General features: G+C 39.2%; 1 protein-coding gene across 1 annotated transcript in view; it reads right to left on the reverse strand.

Moving 5' to 3' along the window:
- The window catches only part of si:dkeyp-23e4.3 (rho GTPase-activating protein 7), a 135,515-nt gene that overhangs the window by 30,665 nt on the left and 90,396 nt on the right, over positions 1-14,454 (reverse strand). Inside the window, exons 2-3 of the mRNA XM_057821018.1 lie at positions 10,847-10,918; positions 2,631-2,712 (exon numbers count right to left, since the gene is read on the reverse strand). Of these exons, the coding sequence (XP_057677001.1) occupies positions 2,631-2,712; positions 10,847-10,918 (154 nt within the window). The remainder of the gene's footprint in view (positions 1-2,630; positions 2,713-10,846; positions 10,919-14,454) is intronic.

The following is a 14,454-nucleotide window of genomic DNA, read 5'->3' on the forward strand; positions in this document are numbered from 1 at the left end:
CACTGTAAGTACTGTATTTGTTTATTATGACAATAAATCCTCAAGATGGCATTTACCTTATTAACATTCTTTCTGTGCGAGGGATCCACGAATAGAAAGACTTGTGACTTTGTATATTGTGACTAAATATTGCCATCTAGTGTATTTGTTGAGCTTTCAGTAAATTATACTGTAGCCATTTAACTGTTCTGTCCAAATGCATGATGGGAAGTGCAATCATAACTGTGCGTAGTGGCACCAATTGATATATCTTCTCTGCGTTGGGAAATAACATAGGGTGTAAAGACAAAGATCAACTACTACCTTTCTTCCCCACATTGCTTTCCCACGATATTTCTAATTGTTGAGAGAGGGATTTTAAGGCTTTAGCCTATTAAAAAGAGGCTCCAAAGACTGCCAAAATTCACTCTACTCATTATACGCTGCCTTTTAGCTCTATATATAGGTAAATAAACTGTAAATTGAACGCGACAATGCGTGAGTGGGTCGTGCAGCGCATGCATTAATTGCATTAAATATTTTAATGTGATTAATTTAAAAAAAATTAATTACCGCCGTTAACGAGATAAATTTGATAGCCCTACTTTAAGCCAAAACTAAAGACACTGGATGAGCGTAAGACATTTTGTCTGTAACGTTAAATACAATTAGAAAACGATTTAATCAAAAAATATATATATATTAAAAAAAGGCATGTCCGTTATTTTTTTGCCAATTCCGATACTTTGAAAATGACGTGATCGGACCCGATCATGCCGATCGATTGGGACATCTTTAATGGTGAGTAAACTTAAATCGATTTTTTTTTTCCCCAATTAGCTGCTAGAATTCAATAGACTAGGCAGTGGTTATTATTACCAGAACCGACAACTCGCAAAGCTTTATTTTGAACTGCTCTGATCAGTCAATCGGTATATAATGGGCCTGGTGGGAATTGGTTATTTTGCCGTGATGTGTTCACGGCTAAATAACACTTGGAGGCGAATTACCGGTTACAGCAGAAATAATCACTCCGTATATACTACCAGTTTTCTTAGTTCCACACAGTACATATTCCATGTAATTGATAAAGGTCAACTTACTGGGTGACTTTATGAGGTAGTTGTAGATGTTTCCGAACTCCACTGCAGGGAATTCCTTTGGATAGTTTATCCAGCTATCAGCAACAACTTTGTATGGGCAGATTTGCAGGCCAATACACGCTAATTTTAAATTGTATCGCCTCCTCGCATCTGTCGGCAGTGACTCGTGATAATAATAAGTCATGTTTAAGACATTTTTATGAAAATAAGACGCAAAACACAGCTGAAATATATGAATTTCAGACAACATTTGTCTACGGATGTTTACCTTTGCGTGCCCCCCTCTCAAAATGGCAACACGTTGCTATGCGAGATGACGTCATCGTGACATCACGTCGACTGCTAAAATCAGACTTTGCTATAAAATTTTACAACCATCGGCAGCACAAAGATGCGACACCAAACGGGATTTTACAGATTACAGCAGTACAAATCTCCGACAGAAGTCAACAGTTGCCATTATATACGTATTTATTGTAAAAAAAAAAACAAACTCATAAGAATCACAGCTATTTAGAATATAATACTAGCATTTAACCAAAACAACTAACGCAGAAAATTTATAAGACTCACACAATATACTGCATCTCTGTGTACACATATAACCTTGTGTACAACAGAAGACACGTGATCGACATTAACAGGAGTTAAACTTACAGAAAGGTGTATGGAGCCAAGTCTTTAAGAACTCCTTATTGAACTCCTTACTGTAGTCTGATCTTTCGCCAAACCGTCAGTAGATGGTGGTAATTCGCAATGAAACAAAGGGTAAATTGCCAACAAAAAATAAGAAGATCTACTCCTTCTCCCACCCCTACTAGTAGGAGCCACGTCAACGCACACAGGCGCTGCCCCCTAGCGGCCGGAGTGATTCTCTTCAATTGGTCCCGTGAAAAATCATAAAAACCGGACATTTTCATGAATTTATAAAACCCGGCCGGACGCTCCGGAGGGCACGTAATAAGAGGACTTGTCGGGACAAAAGAAGATGTTTGGTCACCCTACTTTTAGTTAATCTTTGATTTTAACCTTGATGATCTCAAATTTGATGATGAGGTAAGTTTTTTATTTATTTATTTATATTTTATTAGTTACATGATAGACTGGCTATTTTCAACGATGTCTAATGACCTAATGCGGAAGCATTTTTGGTATTTTAATTTTTTCTTTCAGTTATTGTGTTGCGTACATGTACCGATGAGTCCAACTTGTATTAGCTTCTTTCGCTAACCATGTTTTCGGTTGCTCGCAGGCAGCGTGTCATGACTTTTGGAGCTCTTTTACTCTTGAGTGAACATCCTGCCAAAACACAACTTTGCAGCCCGGAGAGAGCTAAAGTGAGAACTGCAGTGCAAATCTCATTAAAGCCGCCCATGAAAAGCGAGCGTGATTTGCAAAGTGTTTCAAGGACTACCAAAGTGGCATCAGACTTCTTCCAAAGTTGTGTATATAATCAAACACTGCAAAGGTCTGACATGGTGTCCCGACAGACAAATAACAGTGTTTGAGAGAAAAAATTCCCAATTGTCATCATACTCAGAATGCTACCTGCTGAGGGAATCCAGAGCATCTTTATCCAGGAAGTGGTGATCCCTTTTGGCGAGCTCTACGTCAATGGGACACCTGCAATCTGATACATACCAAACACATGCCAAATAAATGAAGCCGCCTTTTCTTAACAGTTGTATCGGTGTTACTATGCAATGCTAATGCACTGACAGATGAGGTTTTCAAATCCTGTTCAAAATCCTTGATAAATTTCCGGTAAAATACTGGCTGTTGTGGTTGTCAGTAAACGCAAACTTTAGGATACATTTTTGTATATATTTTTGAAACTGAAAATTATGGTAAATTTTTTTTTAACATAACCTTTTTTGATAGTGACGTCACTGTGTTCCTTGTCCAATTAGGATTCTAACCAACACTGTCATTTTGGTGGTCGAGCATGCTGACGACTGAGCTATTAGATGGTTGAGCATGAACTGTGTGTCGAGAGGGTTAGGAAAACCTTACTTACTGTAATTTCCCGAATATAACGCACACTTTTTCCCCCCCAAAATCAACTTGTAAAATCATGGTGCGCATTATAAACGGGTACATGGATGGAGACAGAAACATATACATATATGTACATATATATAAAAACAGATTTTTTTTTATTGAGATGGCCACGTTATGTTGAAGAAACGTATGTGGCGATCCGTAGCCGACCATTACGGTACGTGACGTCACCATTTTGTTTCGGTAATACTTCACTCTGATCGGCCGAATGATTTAGTCTGTGTTAAATTCGGCTTTTTTCACTCTTCATAAAGCATAGAATTCAGTTTCTTGAACTCATTTGAGTCAACGTTTATTGCAGCTCCGCAACTCGGACCGTAACAAACGTAACAACACAGACTTCCTGTGTGTGTCCGTCAACTAACCCAAATAACAATAGTTCCTATTTCTACTGTCGTGTCTGTTTTATCTTGTCTTGAAAAAAAAAACTCGAATACTTCTAGTGTCGTCAGTAAAGTTTTATTTCTTGCTTTCAATGAACTTAAATGCCGACAGTCCGGCTATAACGCAGCGCTCTTTTGTCTAGCCTCAGCATCCCTCTGGCTCATAGACAATCACAACATACAGTAGATATGACAATACAGCAGCATGGATCCACCAGTGCCACAACATAGAACAACATAACATAGAATACCAGTAGCTCTCTCGGATTTCCGACTTACGTTCTCACTTACATTTGACCGTATCAATCAATGGAAGAAACATTTATTCATCATGATGAAACGAGCAAGTTATACAGCAGCCTTCAAAAGAAAAGTCACATCTGTTTTGTTTTCTCCTAGATTCTGGTAAATTGGAGAAGTTGTCAAATCGTATTATTACCGTAAATATTGTCAATTTATGGTAATGTTTTGAGCTACCAATATGCTATGCTTGTGCTGTGTTTCACCAGTCAGTAAAATGACATTTCTGTATCTGTACACAAGCTAGGGCTGGGCGATATGGCCTTAAACATGTATCACGATAAATTGAGCAGATTTATCTCGATAACGATAAATGACGATAAATTCGCCCAAGCGGACTGTTATATAATTTGAAAATCTGAATCAATGCATGAAATACAGATTAACTATTTCTTGTTGATTTATTTACCAGCATTCAATTTGATATACTGTATTTAACAATTGTACATGCAGTCTAAACATTAAATTTATAAAAATTAGGGCTGTCAAAATTATCGCGTTAACTGGCGTTAATTAATTTTTTTAATTAATCATGTTAAAATATTTGACGCAATTAACGCACTTGCCCAGCTCAGACATATTTAAATGTCACTAGAGTGAAAGGCCCACCTGTTAATTGTGTTTTGCGGAGTTTTGCTGCCCTCTGCTGGCGTTTGGGTGCAACTGATTTTATAGTGTAAGTAATTATTGCCATCAACAATGGCGGGCTACTAGTTTATTTTTTGATTGAAAATTTAACAAATTTTATTAAAACGAAAACATTAAGAGGGGTTTTAATATAAAATTTCTATTACTGATTTATTGTTATAATAAACAAATACAGTCCTTATGTACCGCATGTTGAAAATATATATCCATCTTGCGTCTTATCTTTCCATTCCAACAATAATTTAGAGAAAAATATGGCATATTATATAGATGGTTTGAATTGCGATTAATTACGATTAATTTTTAAGCTGTAATTAACTCGATTAAAAATTTTAATCGTTTGACAGCCCTAATAAAAATGTATTGTAAGCAATAATTCAAGTATGAACATTTATAACAGCGTGTATGACTTGAACAATGTACATTGTCAAAATCAATATGCCTGTGCAAACATGTCATTGTAACACAAATGACTTGCAGCTTGAACAGTACACTTCAAAAAGACAACTTATTGTTAATGGCTGCTGTGATATAATTATTAAATACAAGTGTTTACTTTATGGTTTAAGGGGTTTTTCCCCCCCAGTGCATTTTTTCATAAATGCACGCACAATAAAAATAGCTGGGGCCATTTCTCGGTCATTATAAGTTTCGCCGTTGGATTGTACTTTATGCAGAATTCTTTACCATCACAAAAGCTATCAGAGGAATCACACACACAGACAGATACAAAATAACGCCACATAGTAATTGCTAGATGCAGTCCGTGCCCAATCCACTCATTAAATTCAGCCGTTTCGACAAGGTTAGAGCCTCTATCCGACTCCATAATGTTCATTTGTAGCGTTAGCCGCTAGCTAGCGTTAGCCTGGCTACCAGTAGAAAGCACTGAAAGCACCATCTCCGGAAATCGTGAGAACAAAGGAGGACAGCGGGTGAAAGCCCGTCTGGATGCCACCAAGAGTCTACTAAATGTCGGTTGAAAGTTTGGTGAACCTCCCTTAAGCCACACTCCATCACGTTTTGCTTGTAGCGTTAGCTGCTAGCGTTAGCTTACCGGGCTTTTGTTTGATTGGCTTCCTGATGATCACGTGACTCCCTACGTAAGCACATTCACTGCTTTCTTAAAGGGGAATGAACATAGACGAACAACACAGAATCAAAGCGGGATGAAAAGACTATTTTCTTGTTTTATTAATTTACCGAATTTACCGACATGGTCAAAATTACGTCGGTCATCGTTAAGAATTTCGGTGACGGTAAATTTTCGGTTTACCGCCCTGCTCTAACACAAGCTCTGTTTTCTTGTATTCTTCTATTTAATGGTGCTAAAATTTGGGTGCACGTTATAAACGGGTACAATAATTTCCCCTAGATTTTACAAGTAAATTTGGGGTGCGAATTATACACGGGTGCGCCTTATATTTGGGAAATTACGGTACTTCTTACTCTTACTTACCGTATTTTTTTGGACGATAAGTTGCACCTGATTATAAGTTGCACCAGCCAAAAAATGCGCAATGAAAAGGAAAAAAACATCGCACCGGAGTATAAGTCGCATTTTTGGGGGAAATTTATTTGATAGGATCCAGCACCAAGAACAGACATTTCATCTTGAAAGGCAATTTAAAATACAATAGAGAACCACAGGCTGAATAGGTGTACGGTATGCTAACATCACATGATGCTAGAAGTTAGATCGGGCCTAAAAAATCAAGCCCGATCCGACCGGCCCGCGGGTGTTAAAACCCGACCCGGCCCGCCGATCAATTAACTTGATTTGCAGGTCCGAGCCCGAAAAATCCCCGAAATTTCATGTTTTATTTGTAGGCATGAGCCCAAATAAAAAAACAAAATTCTATGTTTTAATTGTGAAGACTCAGGAGAAGCAGAAAATGCGGGGATGCGATGCATGGTTGCGTTTTGTGTGATCACATTTGTGACGATTCCTGCACATAAATGCATAATGATAACAAATTAAAGCCTGTCTTTTTTTAACAATTCTCCCAGTTAAACAAGACTAAGATGGATAGTCAATAAACATTTACACTCACCAGCCACTTTATTTGGTACACCTGTCCAACTGCTCGTTAACACTTAATTTCTAATCAGCCAATCACATGGCGGCAACTCAATGCATTTAGGCATGTAGACATGGTTTAAGACAATCTCCTGCAGTTCAAACCGAGCATCAATATGGAGAAAGGTGATTTGAGTGACTTTAAACGTGGCATGGTTGTTGGTGCCAGAATGGCTGGTCTGAGTATTTAATAAACTGCATATCTACTGAGATTTTCACGCACAACCATCTCTAGGGTTTACAGCAGGGGTCCCCAACCTTTTTTGCACCACGGATCGGTGTTATTTGTTTTTTTTTTTCACGGACCAGTGTTCTGAAAATTTTTGCAACCCATCAAAAATTTCAGTTTGCGAAAATTGCGGTTCTGCGCATGCGTGTAACGTTAAACATAGCTGCAAAATGCGCAAATGCAGCGATTCCAAAGTAAACACTACAAACTTTCTTGAAAGAAAGGAATATTAACTTATGTTTGATCATGGAAGGACTTGTAGAAAAGTTCTCCTCAGATTCATCCTGCCATGTAAGCTTCACACAACAGCTGCACACCGCGCTCACCATTAACGACTTCGCCTTGTCGTTAAACATTAATTAAGAAGCCCGCTTCACAAAGATACTATGTTGGAAATTGTAGCAAGGTTTTCAAATCTCTTGTCGCGATGTCAGGATATTCCAGAATGACTTTAATCCAGAACCTCGGTAGAGTTGTTGTCTCAAATGTACGTTTAATAAGGTCGCCGTCATTTGCGATCTCTCTGTTTATTCACAAACGGGTCACGAATCCACTCCTTCGCAGTTCGTGGGTCTTTGAAGTTGTAGGCTCGTCAGGTGCCCTTTTCGTTGTAAAAATATCCTTTTCGCCGTAAAAATATTTCCAAAGACGTCTGTTTTCCTGTTATCTTCGCTCGTGTGGGGGCTAATTATTTCCGTGAACAAATGTGCTGCGCCGCGGCCTAGTAATACGCTATTATCGAGGACAAGCGCACATAGATATATTATATACACAAACAAGATGTACTGCTAGCAGTCCAATTAATGGACTTCTATGACGACATTGTAATCTATCCCGTAGTATTATATCTAGAGTAGACAGAGATATTGGTGTGTTAAGCAGGGGCACAGGGTTAATTCGGCCAGAATGCGGTCGTTATTAAATTATTTTTTTCTCTGCGGCCCGGTTGCAAATGTGCCACGGACCGGTATCGGTCCGCAGCCCGGCAGATGGGGACCCCTGGTTTACAGAGAATGGTCCGAAAAAGTAAAAATATCCAGTGAGCGGCAGCTCTGTGGGCGGAAATGCCTTGTTGATGCCAGAGGTCAGAGGAGAATGACCAGACTGGTTCGAGCTGATAGAAAGGCAACTATGACTCAAATAACCACCCGTTACAACCAAGGTAGGCAGAAGAGCATCTCTGAACGCACAGTACGTCGAACTTTGAGGCAGATGGGCTACAGCAGCAGAAGACCACGCCGTGTGCCACTCCTTTCAGCTAAGAACAGGAAACTGAGGCTACAATTTGCAGAAACACATCGAAATTGGACAATAAAAGATTGGAAAAACGTTGCCTGGTCTGATGAGTCTCAATTTCTGCTGCGACATTCGGATGGTAGGGACAGAATTTGGCGTCAACAACATGAAAGCATGGACCCATCCTGCCTTGTATCAATGGTTCAGGCTGGTGGTGGTGGTGTAACGGTGTGGGGAATATTTTCTTGGCACTCTTTGGGCCCCTAGGTACCAATTAAGCATCGTTGGAACGCCACAGCCTACCTGACTATTGTTGCTGACCATGTCCATCCCTTTTTGACCACAATGTACCCAACTTCTGATGGCTACTTTCAGCAGGATAATGCGCCATGTCATAAAGCTGGAATCATCTCAGACTGGTTTCTTGAACATGACAATGAGTTCACTGTACTCAAATGGCCTCCACAGTCACCAGATCTCAATCCAATAGAGCATCTTTGGGACATGGTGGAACGGGAGATTCGCATCATGGATGTGCAGCCGACAAATCTGCACCAACTGTGTGATGCCATCATGTCAATATCGACCAAACTCTCTGAGGAATGCTTCCAGCACCTTGTTGAATCTATGCCATGAAGAATTGAGGCAGTTCTGAAGGCAAAAGGGGGTCCAACCCGTTACTAGCATGGTGTACCTAATAAAGTGGCCGGTGAGTGTATATGTTTTATATTTGTGTGTCTGTTCTAACAGGGAATAGTGGATTTGACATTTATTTTAATCTCTTCAAGTTGGCAGAAAAAATCCCGCAAGTTTTCTCAATGTCTAAATCGTCTACATATTTTTATGATCATTATAAATGCATTTACACAACGAAATAACGCTGGAAAAGTTTGTGAAATATATTTCTCGTATGAGACCAAAGCGCCACATTCGTTTACATTCAGCGAAGCTGACACAGGTTTCTGGATAGCACCTTCAACAATTTGAATACTTTCCATACCCCACTCCTACCGCAATTGTTCGCTTTTCAATTCCCTTGTCTTCAGTTTGTTTTTCACTCCTAACTCCTGCATATCGAAAAAGAAATACAAGGATGCGACTCGCGGAAGGCGCCAGAACGGGAGGGGAAGATTGAAAAGAGAGTGGGGCCACGGCATTCAGAGGAGAGAAGAATGTACTTCATTTTACAGTAAATCGATATAAACCTCCCTTCTCGTTTGGGATGAAATCTTGATTAGAATGTGCTTGATCGGGTTAGAATATTCCGATCAGGTGTCAGGTCCGAGACGGAGGAACCAGTTGCGTATCGCAAACACAGGATTTTATTGATGTTGACAGGCAAACAAAACAAACTGGTCAAGCGCATGCAAACGTATGCTGGGACGCTGACGACCTGAAACTGAATGCTGTGTGTTCGTGCCCTATATACTGTTCTCAGTTGTTCTTTGCAAGGGCGTAGGTTTGCATAGGGACGGTAGCGACATAACACCACCAACTTTTAAGGATGCTCAAATTGTCCCCACCAACTTTTAAGCAACCTCTTTTGCATTGTATAATGAGTTCAGTTATATAGGTAATTTAGATTGTCTTCACATAAGTTGTAAGGATAGAATTGACCCTACATCATGTTCAGACTTACATTTACCCCTTTTCACTTGCTGAATGTGCTGGTCCATTTTTTCCCCCTTCAAACGCACGTTTGTTCAGCTGATGACTAGAACCCCCACATTCACACAATCACGACAGAAATACATGTCGACATGCCACCTCCTCCGCCTCATTTGAAGAGGAGGGATATTAGAAGTTTTTTTCAGCCAGCAGCAGCCACTTGAAGTAATGTAAAAAGACGTCTAATTTTGCAACTGAAAGTCAGACCTGCATCAGAGTTAGCATAACGTTAAACGGTGTGAACATGCTAACCTGTAAAATTCGAGTAGAAAGCTGCATAGAGACGTGTATTCCTGTACTTTTACTACTGTTAACGATAATTCTGTTAACGCTAATTCAACTGTGCATTTTGTGCATTTATTCCCCAATAAAAATGTATTTTCTACATCATTAAAACATTTTTTTTATTTGCAGCTGATGCCCATTTTTTAACCCCCCCATTAAAAAAAAAAAATTCATTTGCAGCCGATGCACATTTTTTACCCCCCCCCCCCAAAAAAAATAAACACAACCACTGTAAATTTCCTTTATATGAAACAAGCATTTTGAAAAATGACTTTCTCCCATGAAAATAATTTCACAGTAACTTTTTTCATTTTTATGTAGGAACTAGCTATTTTTGAGAAATGTACCCTATCTGTTTGGTTTTATTAATGTCCCGTTCACAGCAAAAAAGTGTACATGCAGGTTATGCTGTAATAGCGTCCCTACCAATGTTGAGACCAAGCCTACGCCCTTGGTTCTTTGTGACATATTAAAGAGTACACAGTCCTTGTGATGAAAGCTTTGTGATGCATAAGTGTGATGCAATATGCTGTTACATTGGTACATGACATCAGGCTTTTAATACCAATAATGTGTCCATGTAAATGTAGCCAGTATTTTACCATAAATGTAGTGAGATTTCTTTTATTTTTACTATTATTTTTTTTCCCTAACTGTGTGGACTTAATTAGTATTTCATAAAACAACTATTGGATTTGCATTTGCGCCCTCTTTGAATACTCCAATCCAACTGTGAACCATGTACCATTTCAATCAAATAACCACTCACTTTTAATGTTTGCTTTTGATTGCATTGATTAACCAGTGAAAATCAGGCCTTGTCTCATTGTTTCATGAAAAATTAAATCAAGGCTGGATGTTTTAAATTGTTTACCTTTGTATAACTGCACGTACTGAGGGAAGCCGGTCGCTCGCAGCCAATCGCAGGCCTCACTAGCTTCAATCTCTGCAAAGAAAAAAACAAACAAACCTCTTGAATGAATGGCAATCAGCTTACGCTGCCTTGACTTTAAGAGCACAAATATTTCTACTTAATCAGCCATGTCGTTATGCGCTTTCATTCAAATTGCATTGAAAAAGACCCAGGGGCCAATACTAGCAATTAATTATCTGTGACAACTTTAATTACCGCTGATTGGTGGAGAGCATGCAGGGAGCTCAGTCCACTAAGAATTTAGAAAAGGCAATTTCTAGGGAAACTGCAATGGGAGCTTTGCTGCGATTGTTAGTATAATGGGTCACTTCCTGTTTATTGTGAGGCATTTCGGGGTCACTTCTTGTTGATTTTGTGTCATTTCGGGATCACCCTGTTGATGGAATTGACATTTATGGGCGAAAATGGCGTCGACGTACATCGGCGTCAAGGGAATCGATGTACATAGGTGTCATTGGCGTGGACATTTATGGCCGTGATTAGAATGGTCATACAGTGCTGGCCAAAAGTATTGGCACCCCTGCAATTCTGTCAGATAATGCTCAATTTCTCCCAGAAAATTATTGCAATTACAAATGCTTTGGTAGTAATATTTTCATTGATTTTGCTTACAATAGAAAAAACACAAAAGACAATGGGAAAAAAATTAAATCATTATCATTTTACATGAAACTCCAAAAAATGGGTCGGACAAAATTATTAGCACCCCTTTCAAAAGTCATGTGATGCTTCTTTAATTTGAGTAATTAACAGCAGCTGTTACTTACCTGCGGCACATAAGAGGTGGTGGCAATAACTAAATCACACTTGCACACAGTTAAAATGGATTAAAGTTGACTCAACCCCTGTCCTGTGTCCTAGTGTGTACCACATTGAGTATGGAGAAAAGAAAGAAGACCAAATAACTGTCTGAGGACTTGTGAAGAATAATTCTGAGGAAGCATGAGCAATCTCAAGGCTACAAGTCCATCTTCAGACCTGAATGTTCCTGTGTCTACCGTGCGCAGTGTCATCAATAAGTGTAAAGACCATGGCACTGTGGCTAACCTCCTTAGATTTGAACGGAAAGAAATTGGCGAGAGATTTCAACGAAAGATTGTGAGGATGGTGGATAAACAACTTTGACTAACATCCAAACAAGTTCAAGCTGTCCTGTAGTCCAAGAGTACAACAGTGTCAACCCGTACTATCCGTCGGCATCTGAATGAAAAGTGACTCTATGGTCGGATACCCAGGAAGACCCCACTTCTGACCTAGAGACGTAAAAAAGCCAGACTGGAGTTAGCCAAAACTTACCCAAGAAAGCCAAAAACGTTGTGGAAGAATGTTCTCTGGTCCCATGAGACAAAAGTAGAGCTTTTTGGGAAAAGGCATTAACATAGAGTTTACAGGAAATAAAAACGAGGCCTTCAAAGAAAAGAACACGGTCCCCACCATCAAACATGGCGGAGGTTCCCTGATGTTTTGGGGTTGCTTTGCTACCTCTGGCACTGGACTGCTTGACCATGTGCATGGCATTATGAAGTCTGAAGACTACTAACAATTTTTGCAGCATAATGTAGGGCCCAGTGTGAGAAAGCTGGGTCTCCCTCAGAGTTCATGGGTCTTCCAGCAGGACAATGACCCGAAACACACTTCAAAAAGAGAGACATGAAAATGGCAGTTTGGAGAAGGCACCTTTCAAATCTCAGGGACCTGGAGCAGTTGGCCAAAGAAGAATGGTCTAAAATTCCAGCAGAGCATTGTAGGAAACTCATTGATGCGGTTGTTCGCAGTTATTTTGTCTAAAGGTTGTGCTACCAAGTATTTGGCTGAGGGTGCCAATACTTTTGTCTGGCCCATTTTTTGGAGGTTTTGTGTAAAATGATCATGATTTAATTTAATTTTTTTTTTCATTCTCTTTTGTGTTTTTTTTCATTGGGTTCTTCATTGGGTGAAGAAATCGAGCATTATCTCACAGAATTGCAGGGGTGCCAATACTTCTGGTTAGCTGTGTAGATTTACCTCTTTTTACTTGCTGAATGTGCCGGTCCCCCCCCCAACGCACGTGTAATTGGCTGATGATTTAAAATGTATTTATCTATGTATTTATCTATTTTCTACATAATTTTATTTAAAAATATTTTTATTTGCAGCCTATACAGACTTTTTTTCAGATAATCATACATTCATCATAAATAAGGCAAAAAGTTTTAATTTTTTTGTTGAGTTTGGCTGTGCTTGTGGACAAAAACAGTAGTATTATACATGAATGAAGACTTTATTTATTTTCGTTATACCCTGACTAAGAGGTTTTTCAGTCCTATTTAATTTATTCATTTTGACAAATGTTGAGTGGTCTTAAGACAAATGTTTATTTTTTTGCATTCCTGGATAGTTAAGAGATTATAAACAAATTTGTATTTATTGTGTATGTAATATGATCCTCGTTGCTACCCCCGTCTCATCTGGCTAGATGGACCTCTTCTTGTTCCTTTACTCCACTGCATTTACGGACCGTAACTTCGCCTGCTACTTCCCATTAGCAGTCCTGGGGCTTCCTGTCTATCCGTCCTGGGAGTGGATCTCTCCTGACTGTGGTACTCCCCAAGGTTTCTCATTTTCTCCCAAAGACTCTGGAGTTTTTGGAGTTTTTCCTTTCCGACATGGAGGGTCTAAGGATGGGGGATACCCAGGACTTCAATTTATTTATTCATCTTTGTTGCCTCATTTGCCATTTCTGATTGTGTATCATATTGCCTCTGCAAAGCCCTTTGAGACAACGTTGTTGTGATCCAGGGCTATACAAATAAAATTGAATTGAATTGATCGAAATTATGTTCATATACAGTATCGCACTTTAAATTTGCTTATAAAATCCAGACATTTATTCTGGTTTTCAAAATGTTTCTTCAGTAGTTTTTGAAAACAAAGGTTTGAATTGAATGGTGTATCACCTCAACCAATACATGCGAAAGTTGGTATAAGTCAGTACAGATTTATTTTGCTTTGATCATTTAGCCTATCAATTAATTAGGTTCATATTTGTAGCCCTGACCCCCGTTCACCCACTCTGTTTGGTTTTATTAATGTCCCATCCGCAGCAAAAAGTGTTCATGCAGGTTATGCTGTCCCTACCAATGTTGTGACCGAACCTACGCCCTTGGGCTGAAGTGTACTTTTTTGCCGCAAGAAAAATAATTCCTGGTTCGCCTCAAAACATTTTTATGTATAAATTTGTCCAAATGTGATATGGGCAAAAACTGTAGGACAGCAGATTTTGAAATTGAACCTGTTTTCAAAAAAAAATGTTTTTTTTGGGCAAACAGTAATTTTTGGGATGTTAAACGAAAAAGCCTGTGTCGCACAAGAATTTTGGTCATTTTTGTGTTTGAACGGTGTCGGTGGGTCAAACGGTTTTGGCTGAGCTGCACGCTGAAAATTTATTTTTTTTTACACAGTAGCTTTTGCATTACAAGCAAACCATCAATAAAAGGCAGACACAGGATATGTTATACGCTAGTCCTAGTTGGCACATGTTTAAGCATTCACACATTTTCTATAGTGCT

The sequence above is a fragment of the Corythoichthys intestinalis genome, chromosome 18, assembly GCF_030265065.1.
Source record: "Corythoichthys intestinalis isolate RoL2023-P3 chromosome 18, ASM3026506v1, whole genome shotgun sequence".
Taxonomy (NCBI): domain Eukaryota; kingdom Metazoa; phylum Chordata; class Actinopteri; order Syngnathiformes; family Syngnathidae; genus Corythoichthys; species Corythoichthys intestinalis.